The 26,956-nt window shown below is 38.9% G+C and overlaps 2 protein-coding genes across 2 annotated transcripts in view; both read right to left on the minus strand.

The window, feature by feature from the left end:
* nab1b (NGFI-A binding protein 1b (EGR1 binding protein 1)) lies at positions 1 to 26,467 on the minus strand. Its single transcript, XM_079821093.1, has 8 exons — positions 26,211 to 26,467; positions 20,578 to 21,383; positions 20,190 to 20,323; positions 18,503 to 18,554; positions 13,703 to 13,822; positions 9,534 to 9,702; positions 6,273 to 6,413; positions 1 to 3,013 (listed from the first exon to the last, which is right to left on the minus strand). The coding sequence occupies exons 2-8, from the start codon at positions 21,379 to 21,381 to the stop codon at positions 2,931 to 2,933; spliced, it is 1,503 nt and encodes a 500-aa protein (XP_079677219.1). The 5' UTR covers positions 21,382 to 21,383; positions 26,211 to 26,467; the 3' UTR covers positions 1 to 2,930.
* tfpia (tissue factor pathway inhibitor a) overlaps positions 1 to 26,956 on the minus strand; it is a 1,059,262-nt gene that overhangs the window by 226,789 nt on the left and 805,517 nt on the right. The gene's annotated exons all lie outside the window — the stretch shown is intronic.

A 26,956-nucleotide genomic window follows, 5' to 3' on the forward strand; every position in this document is an offset into this window, starting at 1 on the left:
AGATGTCAAAAAAATAGAGTTTAATGTTCATGTGCTGTATAACAAATTAAATATATTAGTGTTTACAAAACAATATGTGCAGGACTACCGTATGCATATCCTAATGTACTCTCTACTCAAAAGTGATGAGAACAAGTTCTACTGACAACACAGTTTCATCCCACAGTCCAAGATGCATAAGTCTATTATACAAAGCAAGTACAAAGATTAGAGAAAGACTGATCATTTCGGTGAGTGGTTAAAGACAGTAACAAGCAAGGAACAAAGGTAGGCATCTAGATATGTCATGTTATATAGGTCATTCATTGGTAACGATGTAATCAGTGAGGTCCAATCAAATTTTTTCCAAAGCAAATTTTGTTCCAGTGCTCTTAGAGAGCTCGATATTGCCAAGGCTTTAAGTCTCAGATTTTCATACAACTTCCCAAATCTCATTTTCCACTCCACCTAAAACGAACATCCAAAATAAACTACCACCGTCGAATAACTGTAACGTGGAATGCTTTTAAACTAAGGCAAAAATGTCGATAAATATTCACATAACGCTTGTCTCGTAACCCACCGACTTGTCACATGCTCTTCAAAAACACGTTTAAAATGGCACTTAAATTAAGATTTTGCATACTCGAGATCTTAAAAAAATAAAAGCACACACAATATTTCCACATATTCCCTCAAAATACTGAAGTGTATGATCAGGACGTTAAAAATCGGTCTCCTTGTACCGATATAGAGAGGTATTTGTCATTGACACAAATACAGATTATATAACAGCTTGACCGGTACATTACAGACATGTAATTGTAGAAAACCTGATTATCTTGTGCCTACTTCACCTCACGTGATACTCTAAAACTACATAAAGAGTGCGACTCGAAGCCGAACCGATGATTTCACGGGTACAAGTCCTACAAAAACACATATCACCATTGAGAAACACGAGAAATGTTGAGCAGTAGGATGCAAATTCGACAATCAAACACTAGTGCATATCAGTTTCACATACATTTGCACGTTAGCTGAATCTAAGACTATTATGTCTACACTACGAAACAGAGTAGAAATACTGTACAGTGAATGTCCTCTGAGGTTGGGACACCTAGACACGTTCACTGAGTTAAGTGACAACAGCTACCCGGTATTGCTCTACGACTAAATATTCAGAAATACATATACATCACGTGATTATGATAAAGACTGGAATGGTGCAGTAATGACGCCCTGTTTTCAAGTCCAGTCGGTTGTGAATGTTTTTAAACTATTTACATGACTATTTCGCTAACGTTCAGGAGGGGAGACATGCTTGTTTATATTAGCATTTTGTTGGTATGTATAGAGTACGATTAAATATATTAATTGTGCTTAGTATCGGAATAAATCAGGCATTACTATTCGTTCAAGAAAGCCAAACGTCTGGCTCCGCGATTTCAGTGTTTAAATAGCAACGTGTACCGCAGTTTTCCTCTCTGTTACGCAACTAAATTCAACCATAGCACCATAGTAGAGACTTTGAAATTCAGATTCGCTAGCATTGTCGACTCCCTTAAAGACCCCATGAGATCAAAATTAGAGTTTTCATATGCATCAGCTTTGAGGTCATCCATATGCTAGTGTACTGCTAAACGCTGACAAAATTCAATTTTACGCATTAAAAAAGCGCTTCGTCTTTCTCTTCTGGGATAAAAATACCAAAACTATTGATTAGGGCTGCACGGTATTTAAAAAAAAAAGGTTTTATATATATTGCGATGTGAAAAAATATAGGGATTTTCACCAGAGATAAAAATTTAAAAAAAAGTGGGAAAATATTTATTTTCTTGAGTTTTAGGGTTGGGTTTTAAGTTGGATGTTCACACTCGGGTAATCTTTACAAAAATCAACTCAAACCTCATTCACTTTCCTACTGTTTTTGACTCAAATATGACTATAAAATAAAAACATTTATTAAAAAAGAAATGTTGCAATAAGAGTATTAAATAAAATAATCAACATTTACAACTGTAAAAATACAGTACTAATATTTACATCTTAATTTTTTAAACGTTAAGCGATCAAGCTTTTATTTTGTCAGTTTGTTGGCAAATAAATATGCATGGTAGCTTTTAGAGTAAAACTGCTGAAACACTGGATCATGAGCTGCACACGTGTAAATAAACAGTGCCGAGCATCACTCTAAAATATATCGCTGTATATCTATTGCATTCAAGTCATATTACGATATCAATTTCATTTCGATATATATATATCGTGCAGCCCTAATATCGATGCATCAGATTTTTGTCCAGTCAAATGCTCTCTAGAATGATATCATCACTCCTGCTGATAATACCAATAGCAATAGCAACTAGCAAATCACGGTTAATTGCGTAAATAAAGCCTTTGATGTGTCCTACTAACTTCCTGTTACAATAGGAAATAGTCAATACAGGAAATGAAAGCGACTGCATAGGGTCTTTAAAGAGAAACGCAATCCAAGAGGCTCACTTAAATAGGCAACAACAACAGCTGCGTACTGACAACTTTAAAAACACTGCATCCCTCTGTTTCAGTGAAATTTTACATGCATTCATATATACATACAACACATACTGTATTTAAATAACATTTAACTGTTTTCAAACAGACATCTTCTATGTATGTACAAATAGCGGACTTCGTGGTCCACACCGATAAGATAAAAACAGATGATTAGAGCTATTGAGAATTGAACGAGTACAGTCAGTGACAGCACAAACAATGTGAATCTACTCAGGAGAATGGAAATAAGGACTCTAGGTGCTTTGGCAAAAACAAAAATGGCGAGAAAATAAAATAAATTCTATTTTGAGGCAACATTGGTTGTTAAGGCTCTACTGTAGTTGTGCTTGTTTAGTATTCACTGACAGACGACGTGTATTGTTGTAGGTTTGAAACGAAAGCATTCAGGGCTGCTATCTGGAGTCCTCCGGCTCTGATTTGATGGTCTTCTTCTCAGAGAGGTTGAGGGCACGTGAAGATGCGTCTCCTCCGTTTTCTGGAAAAAAGAAATATTAAGAGAAATGCTCTGGATTACTGAAACACTTTATGTAATTTTTCATAAATTGCTTATAAGGTTCCTCACTTGCAAGTTGCTTTGGATAAAAGCGTCTGCTAATTGAATTAATGTATATTTTAGCAATGGCAAATATAATATGGATCATTCCTGTTATCAAATGAGACAATATTGGATAAAATTACACAATTTTAAAGATCGCATCATATTAGTTATCTTTTCACAATTAACATGGGGCATAAATAATGTAATTTAAATCATTAATTTGTTTGATTTGGTTTGTCATTTTTGCTATGTCCCTATGTGCTTCTAAAATGGAAAAACTGTACATTTATTAAAAATAAAAAATAATAATAATATATATTATATCATATTATTAATAATAATAATCATTCATATTATGTTTTTGCCCTGCCCCATGTGCTTCTAAAATGGAGAAATGGTGATTTATTATGAAAAAAATTAATTAATAAAAAAAAAAAAAATAGCAGCAAGTAATAAAAATACATAAGAATAATATTGTTATTTTTGTTATTATTTCAGGCGTTTCTTATTAATGACATTAAAAAAATAAATTTTTGTATTAAAAAAAAAAAAAAAAATCACAATTATTTAAGTGAACTCGGTTTCTCCTTGAGCACTTTTGCTCTTTATTTCAATCTTATGTTCAATTTAGTTTATATTCTAGTCACTTTGTAAATATTCAAATTATAATTAACACAGTTTATGTGTCACATCTTGATTCCTTATATTAATACACTAGCATATTCATATTTTTAAAATGACAGAGCTCAAAAGGTACTGCAGGAATGACCCAGGTATGAAAAACATTTATCTAAGGGTGTGTTCACACTTGTAGTTCGGTTCGCTTGGTTCATTTGGTCCAGACTAGGGATGGGCGATATCTTATCGTTTGCGATATACCGGTAAAAATTCTCCCCACGATAAGAATTTGACTTCCCGCGATAACAACGATAAAGCCTAGTTGATAGCGCGACCCATCAGCACTGTGCCACCGCTGGCCGTCTCTTGATGCTCAAAGCGTTTACTTTATGATGGCCGCGGTGGCTGCGTTCGTCAAATTGTATATAGAATTTTCTTGTGGTGCCCCCCGCAGCACTCGGTGCCCTAAGCGCGGCGGCACTGAATCCGCATCTCACGTGCAGAGCGAAAACAACTATGGCGGAAGCGTTCATAGCTATAGGGGCTACCTGAGGGCAATCTGAACCTGTACATACAGATGTATTTTCACTCGCTGAGCACTTGGACTGAGCGCTTAAGAGATTCGCTCTGTCTTAATCGATTGGTAAAGCACACTATTTCAGATCATCTCAATGAATGCGCAGTGTATTTGACGCACATTAAACACTAGCGCGCGACTGAGAGCGCTCAGTGTTTCACACACACTCAAAGAGAGAGCGAGAGAGTCTTATACCACACAGAATTGACGTGCTACATGTAAACAATATCCTTTGTTGTATTTTCCTGTAAAATAATGGCGTTTATTTGGAATTATTCAGCCTTTCATGAACAGGAAGAAACGAATGCACAAACGGGAATCTCATTGGCTGGCGTGCACCAATTACGGTGCCTGTTTTGATTTCAGCAAATCAGTTAGAATGAGCGCTGACAACGTGATTAATATTCATGAACCCAGAAGCTCATTATTCCTTAGTGCAGTTTATTTTTATTAGTAGAAGAATTTGTGGTATTATTATCTTATCAACTCAAATTACTGAAGTTCTATCATTAAATCATTATTTTCAACTTTTTTGTAATCTGAAGACATTTTTGGGATAATTACTTTTGCTGTTTCTGCTATTTTTACCTCTGTTTGCACTATGTATGAATAAATACAGAATCGGTTTACATGTAAAACTTGTCATTGATTTCAAAATTATTATTGTTTGTATTGTGTGATGTTTTTAGCACAGTTGCACTATTTAAACATTACCTGCACCTTTACAGAAGACAATTATATCTGCAACTTTTCCATTTCTGAAAAGGCTGGTGTGTAATTTTACATTAAAAAAAAAATTAATTAATTTTATATATATATATATATATATATATATATATATATATATATATATATATATATATATATATATATATATATATATATATATATATATATATATATATATATATATATATATATATATATATATATATATATATATATATATATATATATATATATATATATATATATATATATATAAAATTATTTTTATTTATTTATTTTTATGTATTATAGGAGCCTATTTGATGACATGTACGTTTTGCTTTAGATCATTGTTTGTTTTTCTGAAACTCCACTTGTATCCAAAAACATGGGGAATGATACTACATTTATCGTCACTGATATCGTTATCGCAATAAATACTAGAAAATATCGGGATAAATTTTTAAGTCCATATCGCCCATCCCTAGTCCAGACCCCCCAAAAAAAGCCATTTAGTCCTGGTCAGCATAGTTTTCACATTGGCATTTTAACACCGAACCTAAAGGCATATAAAAGGCAAAACTTTTTGGGTTTTTAGCTAAATGTGCAAGTTGTATGTGTAGCCTACATATGATGGTATTTTGATCAGCTGAGAACTCGAGAAGAGCTTATAAAATGCATAAAGGAGTCAAAACAGCGGCAGGAATCCCTCCGTCACGCACACAAATGAAGATCTGCTGTGAGGAGACGCTGTTATGATGCCTGTACCGATCAGTGATTGGCAACATCGCGACTATGACGAGAAAGGGTCACATCTTGTGACATCTTGACCCATTTTTGGTCCGTGTTGCGTTCATATTTTACTTGAACCGCACCAGAGTTCATTTGGAAGCGAACAGCTGGTCTTTTCTGCGGTTTGGGTCTGCTTGTTTTGTGCGAACTAGGGTTCGGATGGCAGCGTTCACACTTATTCAAATGAACAGAGCAATCGCACCAGGGTTCATTTTAATCGAACCAAACATGCCAAGTGTGAACACATCCTAATTCAGCCATGGAGCACAAATGTGTTTATGGTTCCAAGTGTGTAAGATAATGTGCAATAAAAGCATGTACTGGAAGACACTGAGTGTGTGTGGCTCTATTTCAAACTCTAATGTGCCTTTTTGCTGGGAAGGATGCATATGATGCTGACATTTTTAGGTGTCTTAGCCTTCATATAGCCTTCAGTCGCATGCTTATGATGCCTCAAATGTTGCCTATGTAGGCCGTTTTCTCTTTCCATTCAACACACACCTGTGGCCGCTGACGTCTTGCTCTCGGCATTAGCGTGATGATGCCTCTTCAACTCATTTGCCAGCTGCTTTCCGAGAGGCGTGTCTCCGTCTGATGCGCTCGCCCTCTGGCTGGTCACCCTCAGATTCAGCGGTCTCTCTCCTGCAGACACAATAAGACAAATCATTCATTTTAACTCATGTTCACATCTCTTTTCACCTCGCAACTGTATTCATGATCGGCGTTTAACAAAACGCAAGGCTGCATCATTATGTCCATTACCAAGTCCAAGCTAATGCAATGAGACAAGCATTCCGCCTACTAGAAACACTCAGCACAATACTCTCTCTCATGCACGCAACTGAGCTTCATTTGATACAAATGCACCTTTTCTTCGACTACAGCCTGCCAACATACACGCCGTAATAGCCTGAGGACAACGAATGCGGCTTGAAGCACGTTGATAGCGAGTTGCATTCGGCAAATACACCTCTGTGCTCGCTGCCTCCTTCAACACAGCACATTAACCTCCTCTGTCCCTGGCTGGCTGATCTCATTTATGTCTATTGACAACATCAATGCAGCATCATGACTAATGTCTGTCATTTTTAACTTAACACAATGCCCTTTAATTACCAGCAGCTTTCATCTGAACATTGAGGGGACTCTTCCACCCACTCCTCACAATACCTTATTTTAAACAATAGAAGGTAACGACCGCTGTGCATATCAGAGTTGGACAAAACTCTTGGATTGGATTTGAATTGGCCACGTTGCCACATGCATTGGATTTTGGTTTGGAATGACAGCATGAGGAATTTAATGAACTGCAAATTAAAGAAATTGAATACAGGTAACACTAAATAAAATAGTGTTCTTTCACCGATCAGGCATAACATTATGACAGATGAAGTGAATAACTGATTATCTCTTCATCACGGCATATAATAGGCAGCAAGTGAAAATTGTGTCTTCAAAAGTTGATGTGTTAGAAGCAGGAAAAATTGGCAAGTGAAAGGATTTGAGTGAGTTTGACAAGGGCCAAATTGTGATGGCTAGACGAGCATCTCCAAAACTGCATCTATCAAAAAGTGGTCCAAGGATGGAACAGTGGTGAACCGGCGACATGGGGTCATTGGTGGCCAAGGCTCATTGATGCACGTAGGGAGCAAAGGCAAATTTCTCATGAAGTTAATACTGGTTCTGATAGAAAGGTGTCAATACACAGTGTGTCGCAGTTTGGTGCGTATGGGGCTGCATATCCACAGACCAGTCAGGGAGCCCATGCTGACCCCTGTCCGCTGCCGAAAACACCAACAGTGGGCACGTGAGCATCAGAACTGGACCACGGAGCAATGGAAGAAGGTGGCCTGGTTTGATGAATCACGTTTTCTTTTACATCACGTGGATGGCCGGGTGCGTGTGCGTCCCCTATCTGGGAACACATGGGGCACCAGGATGCACTATGGGAAGCAGTGTGATACTTTGGGCAATGTTCTGCTGGGAAACCTTGGGTCCTGCCATCCATGTGAATGTTACTTTGACACGTACCACCTACCTAAGCATTGTTACAGACCATGTACACCCTTTCATGGAAACGGTATTCCCTGGCGGCTGTGGCCTCTTTCAGCAGGATAATGCGCCCTGCCACAAAGCAAAAATGGTTCAGGAATGGTTTGAGGAGCACAACAACGAGTTTGAGGTGTTGACCTCCACATTTCCCCAGATCTCAATCCAATCGAGATGCTATCATCAATATTAGGTCATAATGTTATGCCTGATCGGTGTATGTATGTATGTATATATGTGTGTGTGTGTATACGCACTCAAAATCAAATTAAAATTCCTGCTAAGGGTTGAGATGGTATTACCATTGATATGCTTGTAAACCCAACAGCACTGACTCATTTCATTAAAGCCCTACCTGCAGAGGGAGAGTCAAGGCTAAAGAAGACATATTTAGGTCTCATCTAATTCTCACTTTCTACCACTGATTCTACCTCTTTCTCTCTCACTCATTCTTTCTCTGCAGATCCCATACGCCCACTCTGGAGTTCTGAGAACACATGGGATATTAGGAAGCTGAGAGGGATCATGTACTCAGAGAGTTCATGAAGGAGTTATTCTCAGAGCTGGGAAGGGAGAGAGCCCTGTTGTGCTCAGCGCAGTGTAAAACAACAACAAATAATTATCCCGAATAATGAGAAGAGTGTCATATTAAAGCAAAGGAGAAATATACGTTTTTTTTTCCAAGGAGTCTATAATAGCTAAAGAAAGATATCCATTAACATCCCCATTCACCTCGATGGTAGATGCCCTGGTGGTTTCTGTACGTCTTATTTGCTATTATTAAATTAAATTATACCTATAAAGCAGCGTGACCAATATATATCACCATAACAAATCCATGGTAGCGGTTGCGCACTACTTTGCAATGCAAAAGCCCTTGTAAACGTGTAAACATTTGTACCTGTGCTATGATGCAGGTAATCAGTGCTTAGATTCGGCATATGTGCAGTAATTATCATCATGTACCAACACGAGGGTCAAAATGAACTCCAGAACGGGTGGCATTCTAAGGCACAAGATTAGCGGCAGAACGCAGAGCTGTGTTCATATTTCCACCCAGCACCCCCCCTCCCTTCTCTGACACCCACCACCCCGCCTCCGCCTGCAGCTGCCAGATGAGCCCCAGAAATGAGTGTGCCAACAAGAAACGAGAAAAAAAGAGAGTCTGGAACAGGTGATGCAAGCTACTGAATTATATGAGAAACAAATACTGAAACGCTTCACTGGTTTTCGATACTGTCTAATGTGTACAAAAATAACCTGGATGGTCAATCAAGAGTAAACGACAGTTTGTCTGCTTTTCTAATAACAAAAATAATTATATAATAATAGCTGTTTCCGTGAAAATGAATTTCTTGACTTCTGCATAATGTGCAATGTGGTTCTCAACTGGTTTCGCTTTAAGATTCAGACACTCAGGGTTTTTTCCAAACTTTTTGATGCAAAGTACCTCCAAAGTAGTAATTCTATCAAATTTGGTGAATGTCAAAAACAATGAATTAAATACAAAAAATAATAATAATGAAATAATAATACTTTAAAGTTTAATTTATTAAAAAAGTTTATGGGCCCCCTAGTTGAACCCCAGATAAAAAAAAAAAAAACTAATAAAAATGCCTTTGCAATAAATGCACAGCAAGTTGCTTTGGATAAAAAGCATCCACTATATGACAAATAACCCATCATCTCTAATTTTATTAAGCACAAACTCACCATGCTGGTCAGCGTTTTTGTCAGCTGAGAGCCCATTGCTGTTCTGCCTGTCTGTGCTGTGTTTGTAGGGCCCTGGTGGAACCCTCCACTCCAGAGCCTGCAGTCTGTCCTGCGCCGCGGCATCATGCAGTATCTCCATCTGCTTGGCCAACAGACGCTCCAGTTGAACCTATAATATGCACAGACAGCAGGGAGTCAGACAGGCGGATGTGTATAGCATCATACGTACAGTGTGAAATGATTTCCAATATTCATCATTCACAAACAAACCGCAACTGTAGTGATACATAACAAAACTAACCATAAACAAACCCCTACAGTCCAAATATCCAATGATATTTTGAATGCTCCTCAATCATATTCGCACATGAAACGGGTTTACAATTACTATAAATATTTTGTTGTGATCATATTAATGTTTTCTCCATGTACAGTACATCTCTGTAAATTTCTCTGATTATTATTAAAAACCACACTATGTGTGGAGCTTGATTCATTCCAATAGCACCCCTCCTACATGTGCAATAGCATGCTACCTAAAAAGGCAAGCAAAAAACTTTTACTGCTTGTTTTTCCTTTTACACAGGAAGATGCTATTCACAGTTACAAAAGGACAAGTTTCCGCTTCTGAACACAAAAGCAGCATAAGGTAAACTTAAAATAAACAAATTAGTTAATGAGTACTTAAGCTTTTTGAGTTTACAAAATTGACGCATTTTAAGTCATCTGAATTGTTTCATTGTTTTGAGTTTTATGAACTTGTTTCTTTTAATTTAGCCAAACTTAAATTTAACTGAAACTGGGCTGAAATTTCTATTTCCCATCATGCTTTGCCATGACACTCGAAAGCGAGAGTAAATGCTAAAATCAAGTGTTATTTAATGATTTTTGTGCAAGATTAATGTTAAGTGGGATATTTAGGAGTGTTTAATGATTTGTTGTGCTAATTTAGAAGAGTTTCTGTTATGTTGGGTTTTTGGGGGGTGGGGTGGGGGGGTATTTACCATCATGGTCAGGAGTGGAGCATGAGCTTGGTTTGAGAACAGATATATGATAAATGTTTTATATTGTGTTACCAATAAGCAAACTTTGCGTAAACTTTGAATTTCTTAACTCCAACTTATTCAGGTTTACAGTGTGATGTTTCTGAGACAATGCAGTGTGTCAATCTATCTGATGACAACAGAACAATTAAAGAGAAAATACGGCCCTAAATATGTTTTTAATGCTCAGAGGTTGCTCTTATAGCTCAAAAGATATAATGGAGAGAGATGCATCAACTTTGTCTCAGACCAGACGCAAAATACATAAAGAGAGACAATTGTTGACAATAGGGAAAATACATGAAAGCGAACAATTCAAAGAGACCAAAGTGTGTTAAAATGCAATAAATAATACACCACAAGTATGCAAAGCATTCTCAGCATTACCACTAGGGGTGCTTTAGTAGATTTTATCATAAACTCTCTCCTTTTACAATCATTATTCTCTCTAAGGTCAAGTACCAGTGTTGGGGAAAGTTACTTTGAAAAGAAATGCATTACAATATTGCGTTACTCCCTTAAAAAGTAACTTATAGAGTTACTTAGCTACTTTTTACGGAAAGGGCTTGGTTTTTTATTTTATTTAATTTTTGTTATTAACAACCCTTTCACACCAAATTTAAATAATAAGCCAGGCTGAAGGAAATGCAAATTCAGGCGTGTAGAGTAGAGGGCGCTGCTCAAACAAACCTTTCAGCTGTTCTGCGATTCTCGATTACAGAAGAATAGATGCAGGAGAAGAAAGCTAGCCTTGTCAGCCAGACCCACATCAAGATGTTGGGTCTGGAAACTCACCATTGACAGGGTTCAATCCGAGTGGCGGGATAAACGGTTGTCTTTCACATTCCCTCTGCGCGTAATTGGATAGCGCCATCCGCCATGAGCGTCACAACCAATCAGAGCGAAGAAAAAGGTGAAGCCGAGCAAACGTTAGTTGATAGACTTTCGCCGTATCCGGTAGGCAAAACTTCGAACACATCTTCTTTTCTTAAGAATGACTTCAGTGCCGTTCTTTGTTCTTTTCTCAAAGAAAAGCTTAACTCCAAGTCTTCCAGAGTCGCGGCCAAAACCGATTCAAAAGACCTCTGTTCGTCAGCTTTGTTTACGAGTAGCACGCAGAACCTCCGCAACTCTGCCGTGACGTGCCGTCATTATGTTAAGCCCGCTCACTGACTCTACACACGCTGTGATTGGCCTGACCAGAGTTTTGTTTTTCCAGCTCTCAGCTCTACCGAGAGTTGCTAGACTACACTCGCGGCAAAATAAATGTTCTGCCGCTAGGGTGCGTCTAGATTTCTAGGCTAGAAGAAAGCTGTTTTTAATTACTTCAGCAATAAAAACAGTCTAAAGTAATTTTTGCTTATGGATTAACCGAATTATCGATACATTGGTCTAAAAAATGTGATTAAATGCATACAAATATTTGTTTTATTTAACATATTTAATTGGAGGTTTGCATAGTATTCTGATTTTGCATTTGACTGATTTTATTCATTGAGGGATTCAGAATATTTTTTTGTGCAAGTGAGCTGGGACAGGAGAGCTGTCAGTCAATAAATGGGAAAACAAAGTAACTTGCGTTACTTATTTGAAAAAGTAACTCAGATATTTTTTTGTAAATCTTAAAAGTAATGCGTTACTTTACTAGTTACTTGAAAAAGTAATCTGATTAAGTAACTAAAGTTACTTGTAATGCATTACCCCCAACACCGTCAAGTACTGTCATGGTACAGCAAAAGTTTGAAGAGCCAAAAATATATTTGAATACTTTTTCCTATTGGATATTGCATATGTCAAATGTTTTTGGCCTTATAGTGTAGAGCTATATTAATAATAGAGAGCAAAGCGCACAAGATTTTATCTTCAAAAAACATTGCACATTTTAAGTTAATATTGAAATCTCAGATCTTTATTTGCATACACCAGACACTGATAGCTTAGCAGTTTGAGCCCATTTTTAAAATGTCTTAAAGGGTTAGTTCTCCCAAAAATGAAAATTCTGTCATCTCTTACCTACCCTTATGTTGTTCAAAACCTGTATGCGTTTCTTTTCTCGATATTTTAAAGAATGTTGGTAACCAGGTAGTTGACGGTGGCCATTGACTTCCATAGTAGGAAAAAAATACTATGGAAGTCAATGGCTACTGTCAACTGTCTGGTTCCCAACATTTTTTTAAATATCTTCTTTTTGTCCAACAGAAGAAAGATACATACAGGTTTGGAACAACATGAGGATGAGTAAATGATGACAGAATTTGTATTTATTTTTGAGTAAACTAGCCCTTTAAGAAAAATCTGATAAGCTTGAGACTTAAAAAGAAAGGGGATGCCCTGCGGGGCATAGTAACGTCCCCTACAGGAGCCCGTCTTGGACCGACTTGTAAGGTCCAGGAGACATTGCGAACCTGCTCCATCTCAGATGGGGTACCCCAATTTTTATTTTTATTTTATTTTTGTTTTAATTATCCTTGTTTTTATTTTTAATTCTTATACATGGTATGCATATGTTATCAATATTTTAATTCATTTTCTATGTAAAGCACTTTGAATTACCATTGTGTATGAAATGTGCTCTATAAATAACCTTGCCTTGCCTGCCTTGCCTAAAAAGTCTCCATTTGTTCTACATTTTAAGTAACTATATATAGTCATATAGTTACTTAAAAATAAACTATATAGTGACTTATTACAACAGAAATGCCAGAGGTTACATATTTGCTTTGTTAGAAGGGCCTTCAAATATTGTTGAACATGTTGAACAATAAGGGGACTTGGTGTGAAAAACATTTTTCTTCCTTATCGAACAACAATCAGCAAAAAGCACTGAGAATAACAGTACTTGCTAATAGAAGACTTTTTCATTATTTTGGATATCTTATACACTTCCTTAAAAATAGCCAACCAATGATAGTTCATACATTAGACCAGTCGACCAAAAGTAGGTCATGGTTATGAGGACAGGTGAAGCTCTTGCAGCTACTGACCCAAAAACCTGCATGATAGGATACCAGAGCGAGACGTGTGGTGGTAGACACTAGACAGACATGAAGACGGAGTCAGTGAGGCGCCTGAGAGCATTCCTCTCCCACACACAAATAAATACACTGTCATAATGCAGTCAGTCACCTGGATATTCCGCCCAACCGTCTCCTCTCCTTTAGATCTGGCGTGGGCTAGCTGCTCCTTAAGGGTCTCCTGGCGCATGTGAATAGCTTGCAGCGCCTCCTGGAGGTCAAAACAGCCCTCCTGCAGATCGATACACATTCGATTGATATTTCCTTTTGATCAAAGTTTCAGAGTCAGTCAAATTAAAAGATGATGTGCCAATTATGATTTTTAAACTAGTTTCTCTTCCATTCGCGCCCTGTTTTGGTAGGACAAACCAGCAGTCCTACCCAAAGATATGCCACTAGATGAGCCAATGTTTCTTAAAGGGATATTTCAGCCAAAAATAAAAATTCTGTCATTAATTACTCAACCTCATGTCGTTCAAAACCCATAAGAATTTCGTTCATCTCCAGAACTTTGTGTACTCTCCATTGACAGCTACACAACTGACATGTAGACGCTTTAGTTCATAAAGAGATCGTAAAACTAATCCATATGAATTTAAATTTTCTGAAGAGACTCGATCGCTTTATATGATGAGCAGATTTAATTAAGGCTTTTATTCACATTTAAACATTGAAACATTGAACCTGCTTGACATGTGAGAACAAACCTCACTGGTTCTTGCTGAAGCTCAAACGTGCTGTGTAACACGTGAATTAACCTCATTGGTTCTTGCGGAAGCTCAAACGTGATCCCGAGAAGGAACCTCATTGGTTCTTGCGAAAGTTCAAACGTGCTGCATAACACACGAGAATGAACCTCATTGGTTCTTGCTAAAGCTGAAACGTGATGCATAACACCTGAGAACGAACGTCATTGGTTCTTGTGGAAGCTCAAACGTGTTGCGTAACACTAGAATGAACCTTATTGGTTTTTGCGGAAGCTCAAACGTGATGCGTAACACCCGAGAATGAACCTCATTGGTTCGTGCAGAAGCTCAAATGTGCTGCAAAACACGAGAATGAACCTCATTGGCTAACACAAGGGAATGACCTCATTGGTTCTTGCGGAAGTTCAAACGTGCTGTGTAACACACGAGAATGAACCTCATTGGTTCTAGCACGTTAAGCGAACATGCCTGAGCTTCCGTTTACTACAACTGATATGTGAGTTGATGAATGTTTATATGTGAATAAAAGCCTAAATTAAATCTGTTCATAATATAAAGCGATCAAGTCTCTTCAGAAATTTTGGACTAAACCGCGCAATTTATATGAATTAGTTTTACGTCTCTTTAGTTTACATTTCTTTATTAACTTTTTGAAGTGTCAACGAGTCAGTTGCATAGCTGTCAATGGAGGGTCAGAGAGCTTTCAAAGTTCATTAATAAGATCCTCATTCCGAAGATAAACGAAAGTCTTACGAGTTTGGAATGACATGATGGTGAGTATTTAATGACAGAATTTACAATTTAGGGTGAACCATCCCTTTAATATGGCTCATAAACAGAATAGAATACGGTTATGATAGTGCCACAAAGACTTCTCATTAAGAATCAACTTAATTACTCATAGTTGTGTCTGCATGAGAACCAGAGAAACAAGTATTTTAACACCAAAAAATTGACATTAACTTTAAAGACAATATGTGTCATTGTTGAATTTGACCACCCCCAGTAAGTCCACAGACTACAAGAGCAATGGCCAAAGAACTGGAAAACGAAGTGATAGCAATATGAATCAACCTCTTACTGGAGGTACATGAGGTTAGTGTGACATTTGAAGAATACCTGAACATTTTGAGGACAAGTTGTTAATCTCAACCACTTCACAGAGCGCAGCTCCTCATTTTTCACTAACCCAGAGTGAAAAAAGCTACAATCTTCTGAAGCGAAAAGGTCAGATACTTAATAAAATGTCATCCCACTTAAAAATCCCCTCAGGATGAGTTTCAACCCTACAGGCGGATAAAAAAACCCAGAACATTTTGAAAAAACAGACTGCTCCGTCTAAGTTATTACACGAAGGATGAGCTAGAAAAAACTTCAAATGTTTACATGGGTTACCATGGCTGCAAACTATCACAGACATTCCAGTCTTTTCACTACTAGTTGGGTGTTTGAGGCAACGAGGTGTCTGTTAATAACAGCTCTGACGCAAATTTGCCAACACTCACGCAGCAATAATGAAATCATCGAGCCACTCCTGTGAGTTAAGGCTTTTCTCTTTCTTGACACGGAGGCTGGTCTTCTAGAGCACACAGACAAAGGTGCATGCGTACGCCTGCATGTATACGCATGTGTCTTCAGACTCGGCCCCTTTTCACTTTGTGGTATCTGCGCAAATGCATGGGCGTGGGTGATTCCGAGTGCACCCACGTAATGATGTCACATCTACCTCAAGAATACGGGTGGGTGAACAACTGATCTCATTTGGACCTGGTCTGGGTGCATGTGGGCGGGCGGCTTATTCTCACTGGTGTGGATGGGAGTGTAATGTGGGCAGAGTTGAGGCCAGACAAGAACAGCGAGAGGGGGAGGGGGAGGGGAAGTTTATGTTTTTATTTCTGCAGTTCAGACACAACACTATTAACTGTAAAACACTTTGAAATGGTTAAACGTGGAAAATCCATTCTAGAGTTGACTACAGATGAACTTACTTACAGACTTAAAGACCCCCTTGTGGTGAAAATCAAGTTTTAAATGTTGTTTATTTGTCTATGTGGTGTTTTTAATATGCTTCAAGACACACCATTGCTGAGTATGTTCCTTAAAACTGCAGTGAAAAAAGTCTCAAAAATGCTGGTGTTTCTTACGTCACAAACTACCTTGTAACCAAGCAGGGGAGTCTCAAGAGAAGCCAGGTTATCCCAATATATTTTTTTGTTGATATGCAATAAATGGTACATTTAGCAATATAACGGGCGAATTATCAATGATGTATATTACGATGTTATGATAGAACGTCAGTGGTGAAAGGCATATAGTTCAAGTTGTTCAAAGTGTTTCTGAGGAAGCTGATTTTCTGAAGGCAGTTGAGTTGGCGAACGGGAACATGGTTCATGTAACATTAGCAAGACATTATTAGCTGTTTGATAATGTAGTCAAGCCAAAGGCTAATCATATGTATTACCATTATGTGTCTGACGTTGTAGAGAGTGATGCATAAAAATGCATTACCATTCTGATACAATGACTTGTAGACCAGCCTGTATGAGTGAGTGGAGGCGGGGGTTCATTTACATATGCATAGTTCCGCGTATACTAAATGAAGCAAGGGTTTAAAATTACATTTAAGCTATTTTATTGATTTTTTTAATTGTTTTTATTTAAATAAACGTTTAAATATATCCTTTTGGTGATCAAAGATGAGATTTAAGAGATAAAAGTATTGACTACAGGGGGACTTTAACTACAATTGATAGTAGCTTGACCAAACAGTATGTTAATAAAAAAAGTGACTCTCTTAAATGTTAAAACCGATTCATTCGATCATGTGTTCTATTGATCACATGTGTTTGTGGGCAGTTTTGATGTGTGACCAATCTGCAGCTCTAAAAATTCCAATAATTATTTCGTAAAGGTCAATAATATGGTTATCATGAATGTGCCAATGAGAATTATTACAACTTTAATTAGCATGAAATCTAAATCTACATTTACATGGAACAAAACCCAAACTCCAAAGTGTAGCAATAACCTGCTTAAATCATCTGGATTCGCTGAAGAGAAAGTGCAGTTTGGGTGCCTGTCATTGCTTGTTGAACTTGCAGACGTCTTTTTTTTCTTCAGACAATGGGTGAGTAATTCACTCCACTGCTGTATGTTGCTTCGTATAAAAGTCTACTTCAAGAGAGTTTTACATTGATAAATATGTCTATAGCACATTCTCAACATGATTTGTGAGGAGTTCAGCGTGCGCTCATGCTGTACACCAAATGGCCACCAAAATAAATATGCATCGAAACTGTTGAAACTGTCAAAACTGTAACTTGCTCATAATTTAAAAAAGCTACCCCAATGCTGCTGTTCATTGACATCACTAGTGTGGGAACATGACGTAAGAGTGAGGTAAATGTCATTATTAAGTGAGTAACAATGCAAATTAGGGGGAAAAGGAAGGCACTTGGTAATTTGCCACTGTCTAATAATGATACAGTACTCATTTCGTCTTGCCGGTAGAGTGGGTAGAAACCACTGATTTTCCGAAGGGGTCACATGTCTTTGCCCGTATGAGGAGTGAAACCAGGGCAGAGGTGAAGTGGGCAAACACCTGCTCTTCTTGAGACACCAGTCCAGCCCATAAGCATTGATGTGGGATGTTAGAAGTTTCCAGAAGATCTAACGACTGGACAATGATCAAATGTGTCACCAGAGAGCCATGAATGGACAGCTGCCATATAGCACAAAGGCCTCTTTAGCAGACCACATCAATGAGATTACTATGTGTGCAGCTAAGTATAGGGCAGACTGATCACAGATATGTAGGTTATGGAAAAATAATGACCGTGGGCTGGCTAAATAAGGATTTAAGGTGTGATCGAGGGAGTGGGTTTGCACACATTAGTCCTTTGTAACTTCTTCAGGCTGAACTTTGACCTTTCCCCTACACCGTGACATGCAATCCTGATGGAGCTACCCCGCATGCTCCTGCAAAGCCCTCCCACACAGTTCAGTATGCTGACAGGCAGCTATGCAAACAAAAAGCCACTGGACCCACCCAGTGTCAATCCTCCCTCCTACAACAGTTTCCTCGCATATTGGTGTCAGCGCCGCAGCGCACATTAATAACAAAATGACTTGAGAAATTGCGTTGGAAGCTTCAGACAGATTATCTGGAGTTTAGGTTGGAGAAATCATAAAGCAATTTTACTCACCTCAGTTTTAATTCTCTTGGGCGAGGGCTCATCTCTGTCGCCACATCGAGATCTGGAGGAAAGAAAATGAAATGTTCAGCCCTGTACGTACGTGCAATTAAATACTCTTTCACAATAATGTGTCCTGATAATATAATATAAACAAAACAAATAAATATGAAATAAAATAAAACAAAGCCACATTTTTTTTATTTATAGACATCATTGTTCAAAAGGTTGGGGGGAAAAAATGAAGTGAAAATGAAGATATTTCAAATAAATGCCATTCTTTTGAACTTTCTATACATCAAAGAATCCCAAAAAATATTCAACATAAGAAGAAATGTTTCTTGAGCTCCAGATCAGCATATTAGAATGATTTCTGAAGGATCCTGCCTCTAGAAAGGCAATATGTGACATCATAAAGTTATTACAATTAATTTCCCCAAAACTATGGGATATCTATTTTTATTTTATACAAGAAATACCTTAAAGGAAGGATTTTCAACCCTGAGAACCCCCCAACCAGAGTCTCAGGCCCACACATTAACAAGCATTATTATATTATACATTTCTTCTCAGATCATTATTTAATGCAATCTCTAAAATAACATTCCTATGTTTTATTTATCTTCTGCATAGACCCCCTGCAGTAGTTTCATGGATCCCTGGTTAAAAACCCCAGCCTTAAAGTACTAATACTGGCTTTACGAATAGTAGTTTTTCACCTGCAACCTAATTTAGGAGTGCTCTTGGCAAATTTCATTATGACGCAAGAAGCATTGTAAGAAAACTTGGCCTAGATAACTTTCGCAATATCCAGTCCATGACTGTGATGCAATCTTTCAAGTTTTGAATGAGTGACTGCAATTATGTAACGCCAAAAAGAATTTTCCATCCATTGACACGCAAGCCTGGAAATCCAGGAAACACCTGCATGGTCTCTTTGGATGGCAGGTTTTGAGTGTCTGATAAGGCTCGAGTTCCTTTAGATGTAAAGGAGTGGGAGTGTTCTTATTTCTGCCCCGACCCCGGTGTAGCACTTCACACCTCAACACAAAAGCCACGCACAAAGCCGACTTTGATATCTTGGCTTGGCTCTAAACAGACTACCAGAGAGCAGATCCTGAGCTGCTCGCAATGCATTAGCTTTAGCTATCTCTCTCTCTCTTGGCTTAAAGGCTAAACATCATGAATGATTACTCCAGTCACTTACGGGGTGTAAAAGTGATGCATGCAGAGAATTTAAATCCATTAAAGCAAACAAATATCTCCCCTACATTGTGCTTTTTCATGCTAACCAGGTGGAATATTCAGGACTTATGAGTATTTTATGCACTGATTTGAAGGGGGTGGATGGGGGATGGGTCCTTCTAAATTTTGATTTAAATACGGCAAAATGTTTTAAACATAGATTATGACACTCATACTCCGTTGGTTAGGCAAACTTCTCAAACAGAGCAAGGTCGGACAAACAGCTTGTCCTGTCCCAAACTTTTGATGTTGCGTACCCAATCTACTCAAACAGAGCCACTTCTTAGGGAAATTAACATACAAATGGCTTACTTACATTTGTTTGTACATAATAAGCTGGGATGGGAGAAACTATTTAAAAACTGAAAAAAAATTGCACACTTCAGTTTTAACCAAAGGTCCAAAAATAGTCGACCAAGGTGTTTCACGTTTGGGAAATGACTTAAGTTCTTACTTGCTGGTTCTGTAGGTGTATTTGTAGGTGACCTCTCGGGAGACCTGACGTGCCAGTCCGAAAAGCTCATCTCTGCGAGTCAGCAATGCCACCTCCTTCATACAAAGCTGTGCTGCAGCCTCATTCACTGTCAGCTATGTAGAAACAAAGGATATTTTTTATATTAATTAGACAATAAATAATAGATATTACCATGCGCAAATAATTAAATCAGTCCCACAAGTAAGCAACACTCCTGCTTAAACAGACCAGATTAATATTTCTGTTGCAGCTACTTAAGGAAGCACACCAGCATCCCAAACACTGGTGCGCAATGCTGACTTTATTTTAGCATGGACACAACATCATTGCTTACTGAAATGCAAACTGAGAGCCCCGAAAAACGTACCTCATGCAGAGTCAGATGCTTCCCATCCTTCCTTTTTGAGTCGAATCTGCCATATATGGCACTATACTTGCGGATTTCCTCTTCCCTGTGTGGATCCTCATCGCTCATATCAAAGATGTGGCTGATCATTTTGGCAAGCTTCTTATTTCCCTTTAACTGTTCTTTAACCTCTCCGTGGTCACTCTTGGGCAAAGTCTGAGAGATTCTTTCCACGCACTCCGCCACAGATTGAACGGCAGCCGCATCAAGTGCCTCTAGGCCATCCCGAGGGGAAGACGGAGAGCCCAGTTCTGCCGGGGAAAGGCTGTGCTCGCTCTCCGTGCCATGACTGGCCCAAAAACGTGGCTCGCTGCCACTCTGGAGGGGCGAAACGGTGGCCGAAGAGTTCCCGTTGCCTGATTCTCCTTTTCCGGGATCTACACAAGCAGCTGCCAAACACTTGGGCACTTTGACTTGGGTGTCTCCACGGGCACCGTTACCAGCCAACAATGTGGGTGACCCTTCGGGCAGCTTGTAGACGGGAATGCTGCAGACGGGCAGGGACGTGAGGGGCTGATTGAACAGGGCAGGGTTTGTGACCCAATCGCGCAGAGCTTTCTGTAGGCGTCTGACGTGCAGTGGCTTGCTGGCCATGCCCACGAGCGCCATGATCTCGAGAAACTCGTCCTCACCAGCCTCGCAGAGCTGCTGAACATCGTCACCGCCCTGCTGGATGAAGGCATCGTAGTAGCACAGCAGGTTGGCCCTTTGAAGGATGCGGTAGAGCTGCAACTCCCCAAGGGTTCTGGGTAAAGTCGCTGCCATACCTGAACAAAGGAAGGAACAAAGTAAGCAATTACAGGAAACAAAGCAAAACCGCTAGGAGAGGACACTGGCTGCCACAGCAGGGGGAGGAAGAGAAATGTGTGGCTGGATCCAAGAGTGGCGACTATAAGAGAGCGCCTGTCAGGCTCCTGGGCTGCTGGGAGAGTCACATACCACACTCCACCTCTGCAACGCGCGTAGGTGGGCTCTCTCAGCACAGGCCTCATTTGTTTCTGCCGGGATCTTGCTTCTACAGCTGCCACTGTCAGGATCTGGATCCGCAGCAGCACCGATAAAAGCGAGATTGGCTGCGGGGAAGGGAGGTGGGGTAATGGAGTTGTGTGGGAGTGGGACGGTAGGTGTGCGTGCTAAGAAGATAGCTTTCTGCATTTCACTTTAATTCACCCACTTCTTCCTCAAAAAGGATCCAGCGATTATGAATGTACGACAAACACACACGCGTAATTCTCTCTGCAAACTTTGTCAGAGGCTGTAACGCATACTAATGTGGTAACCAAGCTCATTTGCTTATTTTTCTGTTGAGGGAGATATGTTTTAGAAACGATATGCAAACCACAACTATGGGAAAACTCTGAGATTGGGGGACACATTTAGTTGATATCTCATGGGGTCAGAATTGAATCAGAATAAACATATTCACAGTAAACGGTTCACAAATGTGCAACACAAAACACATTCCCTAATTAAAGTTAATATGCATATAATCATCACCATACTCACAGAACCCAGTGGGGAACCTCAAGGAAACTGTGGAACTTCTAAATCATATTCCCATAAGTTCCTACAAGAACTCTAGAGACTGTCAACCGGTTCTCGAGTAACCCTATCACAAGCGAATGGCATTGAGACACTCACATTTTATATAGAATTTTCTCGAGTAGACAATAGGAATGAGGCACATTCAAAATTATGGTTCTCTAGAGGGTTCCTCCAGGGAAGCAGTGTGAGGACATCCCCTCTCAAGCCCTTTCAGTTTTTATAGTGGTGAATCATATTTTGTAAATAAGAATTTAGTGAATCATATTTCCGACCCCTAGAGATATCTCAAGAAACTCTATGAGTTTTTGCAGAAAATCAGCAACTGCTGCTCATCAATGGGATGTTTTCTTAATTTCAAAACGAACTTGCACTGACATACACGCCTGCATTTGCAATTTTCTCTGCCTGCCATGAACTTTGGGAAGTAAAATCTTCAGACAGACACTGCTTTTGTGGTCAAAACTAAATTTGCATACCTATAAATAGCAAAATATAGCAAATATACATGACCAAAATTTGTTTTATGGCATTTCTATGATATACTTGTATACTTCAAGATGAAAATTGAATACAATAAAATAAAAATAGTAAGATCAATAACAATGTCGGGCCTCTATTATCAGTCTTTCAGTGGTGGTAAAAGATGACAGATGCTGCTAAATCATCATGACTGTTAGTGTACTAGAGGTGAGTAAGAACGGTAACACAGCAAGGCTGATTGTGAGTACTGATGAGTGAGTGTATGGAGTCTAATGAGGACGCCCCACTGCACAGCAGAGTGATCCGCCACTCTAATGGATGACTGAGGCCTAGACCCAAGTGAAGGGTGCCTTGTTGAAACCAATTCAGTATCAGCATGGATGGCACTTAGGCAGCAATTTATCCAAAGCTCCCTCTCCCCGCAGCATGCTGGGTTCCTAATGCTGGAGATCTAAGGCCAGGGCTTCACGCAACACGCTGAGAGCACTCACAGAACGCACTCGTGTTGCCCAACAGCGGCCTCTTATCAATCTAAATGAATAATGGATTCACATCGAGACCTGTCCTAAATAGTTGCACGAAGCTTATGAAAAGAAGCTCCTTAGGAAAGTCGACCTATCAGTCCTGTGCATCAGACTGAATGTTTGTGGAACAGCTGCTCTCCATATGAAAGCTATAAGGGCTTGTTTTTGTGAAAGGAGCACAAGGCATTACTAGAGGAATACAATCGATTCGCTTCTTAAGTGGACGAACAAGAACAAGCTAAGGAAACATTTGTGTGTACATAATAAATTGGGTATCTCCTCAAAGGATGGTTCACTAAAAATGTTTAATTCTATCATCATTTACAACCTTTATGTCGCTGCAAACCTTTATGACTTTCCTTCTTTTGTGGAACACTAAGGGCCAGATTTACTAAATGAGGCAAATTAGCTTAAAAGTGCATGCGCCGATGGGAGTGGAAAGTTCTGTGCGTGATCTCCGGGTGTCGCACAAATTAAAGAACGCAGCCGGATCATTTCCATAATGACCAACGCAATCTACCAAGAGCAGCGCAAATTAGCGTCTGTTTTATTACATGTTTTTTAGGCGGCAAATAATGGCGCAAATACCAGTAAATTGACTAGTGCAAACCTTAGTAAATCACATTGCGTGATGCAATAAGTTCAGCCGCAAAAATAACTGTCTACGCCTTTTCAGTTTTTATTTTTTAATGTGTCTTTTGTAGATCATGACAGTAGTTTTTGTTTGTAAATCTGGCCCTAAAAGAGATGTTTAGGAGAATGTTCATGCTGCCTTTGTCCATACAACTAAACTGAATAGTGAGAAGGGGCTGCCAAGCTCCAGAAATGACAAAAAACTTAAAATGTTGGTCTTTTCCTCACACAATGCCATTAAAGGATTAGTTCACTTCAAAATGAAAATGTCCTTATAATTTACTCACCCCCATCTCATCCAATATGTCCATGTCTTTATTCAGTCTAAGTTTTTTGGGGGAAAACATTCAAGGATTTTTCTTCATGTACATGTGTTCTTCAACCCGTTGGTTGCAATTGAAATACATTATATGGAGAAAATCCTGGAATGTTTTCCTCAAAATAACTTAATTTCTTTTCGACTGAAGAAAGAAAAACATGAACATCTTGGATGAGATGGGGGTGAGTAAATTATCAGGAAATTTTCATTTTGAAGTGAACTAATCCTTTAAACGACTTGATTTGGAATTGTCAGACTCTTGTCACCATTCACTTTCACTTGATGGAAAGCAGCAGCAACATTCTGCTACACTTCTCATTTTAGGTTCCATGGAAGAGAGAATATCATGCTTAGAATTAAATGAGGATGAGCATTTCAATTTTTTTGAGTCAGCTATTTCTTTAATAAAAAAGGGGTCTGTAGTTAATTACAGATATCATAAGATGTAAAATAACTTGCCACAGTATACCTTCACAATATAGGCTACCTCACAGATACAAATGTCTTCATCACCTTTCAACTACAACTCAAGTTTAGCTTAAACCTTGATGTTCTTTACTGTTCAAAGCTCTTCAAAGGTGGATGCAAAACACTCATTTAGGTGGCAGTGCCTTTCACCCAAATACGATTTATCAAAGGTTTTTTTTTAAGATAACGGTGGAAAATATTGGTTTGGAAAGTAGAGTAGGAAAATAGGCATGACAAAAGTTCACCACTTTGCATTTAATATTAGTAACATCTAAGTCGTTTTTTGGGGGGCCCAGTGTGTACAATGAGGCGGTAAACAATGAGTCATACATTCACAGGACAGAAAACAATTCAAAACAAAAATTCCTGTTACCTCATTTCAATTATTACTCAAATAATAAACTAAACACGAGGCATCAACGATTACTAATGTTTATGGGAAAAATAATAAACCATTTCCGGCAGAGACAGCATCATGTTATTTTTAGGGGCCAAGCATCAAAGGTAGTTCAATTACAGGAACTTTTTGTATTGATATTAGTATGTATTATTCTGCCATTGCAGGCTATGGAAGTCTATTGAACTGGACGAAATTGTTAAATTTGAGCTTTAGAAATATAGAGTAAACAAGCGGTTTGAAGATGAAGCATGAAATGAATGAATGAAATAATTAATTAATTTTAAAAAAGATACCCAGTGTGGCAAGGTCAGCCATACAATGAATCTGTACTTTTTCATTTAATTGGAAAATGCTTGCATGGTCACCCATACTGTGTGTATGTCAGCCATTTAAAATGTAATATAATTTTTTTTTTTTTTTTTTAATCTGCCTACACCATTTCTCAAATTAATGTCAGATCATCTTCAGACCATGCTGGCAAAATAATTTGCGTACATTAACAAATTTAGTGATAAGGTGCCAAATAGGCTTTTCCTTGGCAACAGTTTGGCATATCGACACAAAACATATGTATCATTGGCACAACCCCTTGACAAAACCCAATCAATTATCTGACAGCTATTGGTTAAAGATGCTAAGCAGTTGTTTTACAGGTCATTTAATCTACCGTTTTTAAAATCACTTTGGCCAAAATCACCAGGAATACTATATTCAATATTTGTCATTAATAAATATAAACAAACATTTACAAGGTTGGTGTGCTTGGCCTTGTAATATCTGCATGCAACAATATTAAGTATTATTATCCTACATAACATTTTATTCATATTTTTCTAAATAAAAACATATCTATAAATATAAATTATTTAATGTTTTAAATGATAATCAATATTACACCCTTTAGTATAACTAACTCTTGAAATTTCTCTGGGGAAAAACACACCAGCCTCTGAAATTCACACATTTAAAAGCTATTGCACACTGGAAAGCATTGGGAAAACTACCCTTGGAAGTGAAGAAGCGCTAAGGATGCTGTACACACACATCTGCCGACGACCAGACGCCCACGGGGGCGCGTTCACACACGGTACCGAGAGCTGTCCGGTCTGCACGGCGCGCACATGGATCACAAAAACACGCAGGAAAGTTGCACACAATGCATGAATTCAGCGCTCAACTACATTTACAAGCGGCGTTGGGAAAAAAAGTATTGGCATAAACGTACCTTTTAGTTTTCTTTCTTTGTCTTTTCCCACAAAAACTCTTCCAAAGGCTGCGTCTGGTGGTATGATTATTAAAGTTCTGAATTATGACGGTCTGTGGTGTTACGCGACGCTTCACCTGACGTCCAGTTACGTGCCGCGCGTTCGGCGGATCAGCGACGCGTCCTTCGGCTCTCTGTTATTGAATTAACTCACACACTCTGTAGTTTGAACTACGGAGGGACTCTCAAACTAGTTGGTTTCCGCTCTCTCCCCTACTGCCAGAATTGGGATATTCCGCGCTTGCTACATTGCTCTCTCACTCCCACGCGCCTGCGTGACGCAGATCCTGGCGTGGGCGGTAGCGGCGCGTGGGAGGCTGCTGCATGGAATACCAAACCTCATATCAGCCGCATGCACCGCCTCACATATACATGGACATTTATCATGTTTGTTGACCTTACTGAAAATACGCCAGCATACAGCATAACGGTTCGGTGGCCGCCTGTACGCCCACACCGGTGCTATTCTTGCCCCCTCCTCCTCCAGTGCAAATTCACCTGCTGCCTACAGCCTGTCACATACCGAGTCCTTGTGCATTCCAGTGGGCCCGGTTTCACATCTTATTAGCTCTACCTGTTCCATTTATAGAGTTCTGCGCTGATGGCCAACAACAAGATCTGCAGGCAATCTCATAAACAACATAATTACTTCTTACTTTTAAAAATACCCTTTCTAAAGATGAGTTAATTAGCTAGTGCAAGTTTTC

Source organism: Gobio gobio, assembly GCF_949357685.1.
Source record: "Gobio gobio genome assembly, chromosome: 7".
NCBI classification, from domain to species: Eukaryota; Metazoa; Chordata; class Actinopteri; order Cypriniformes; family Gobionidae; genus Gobio; species Gobio gobio.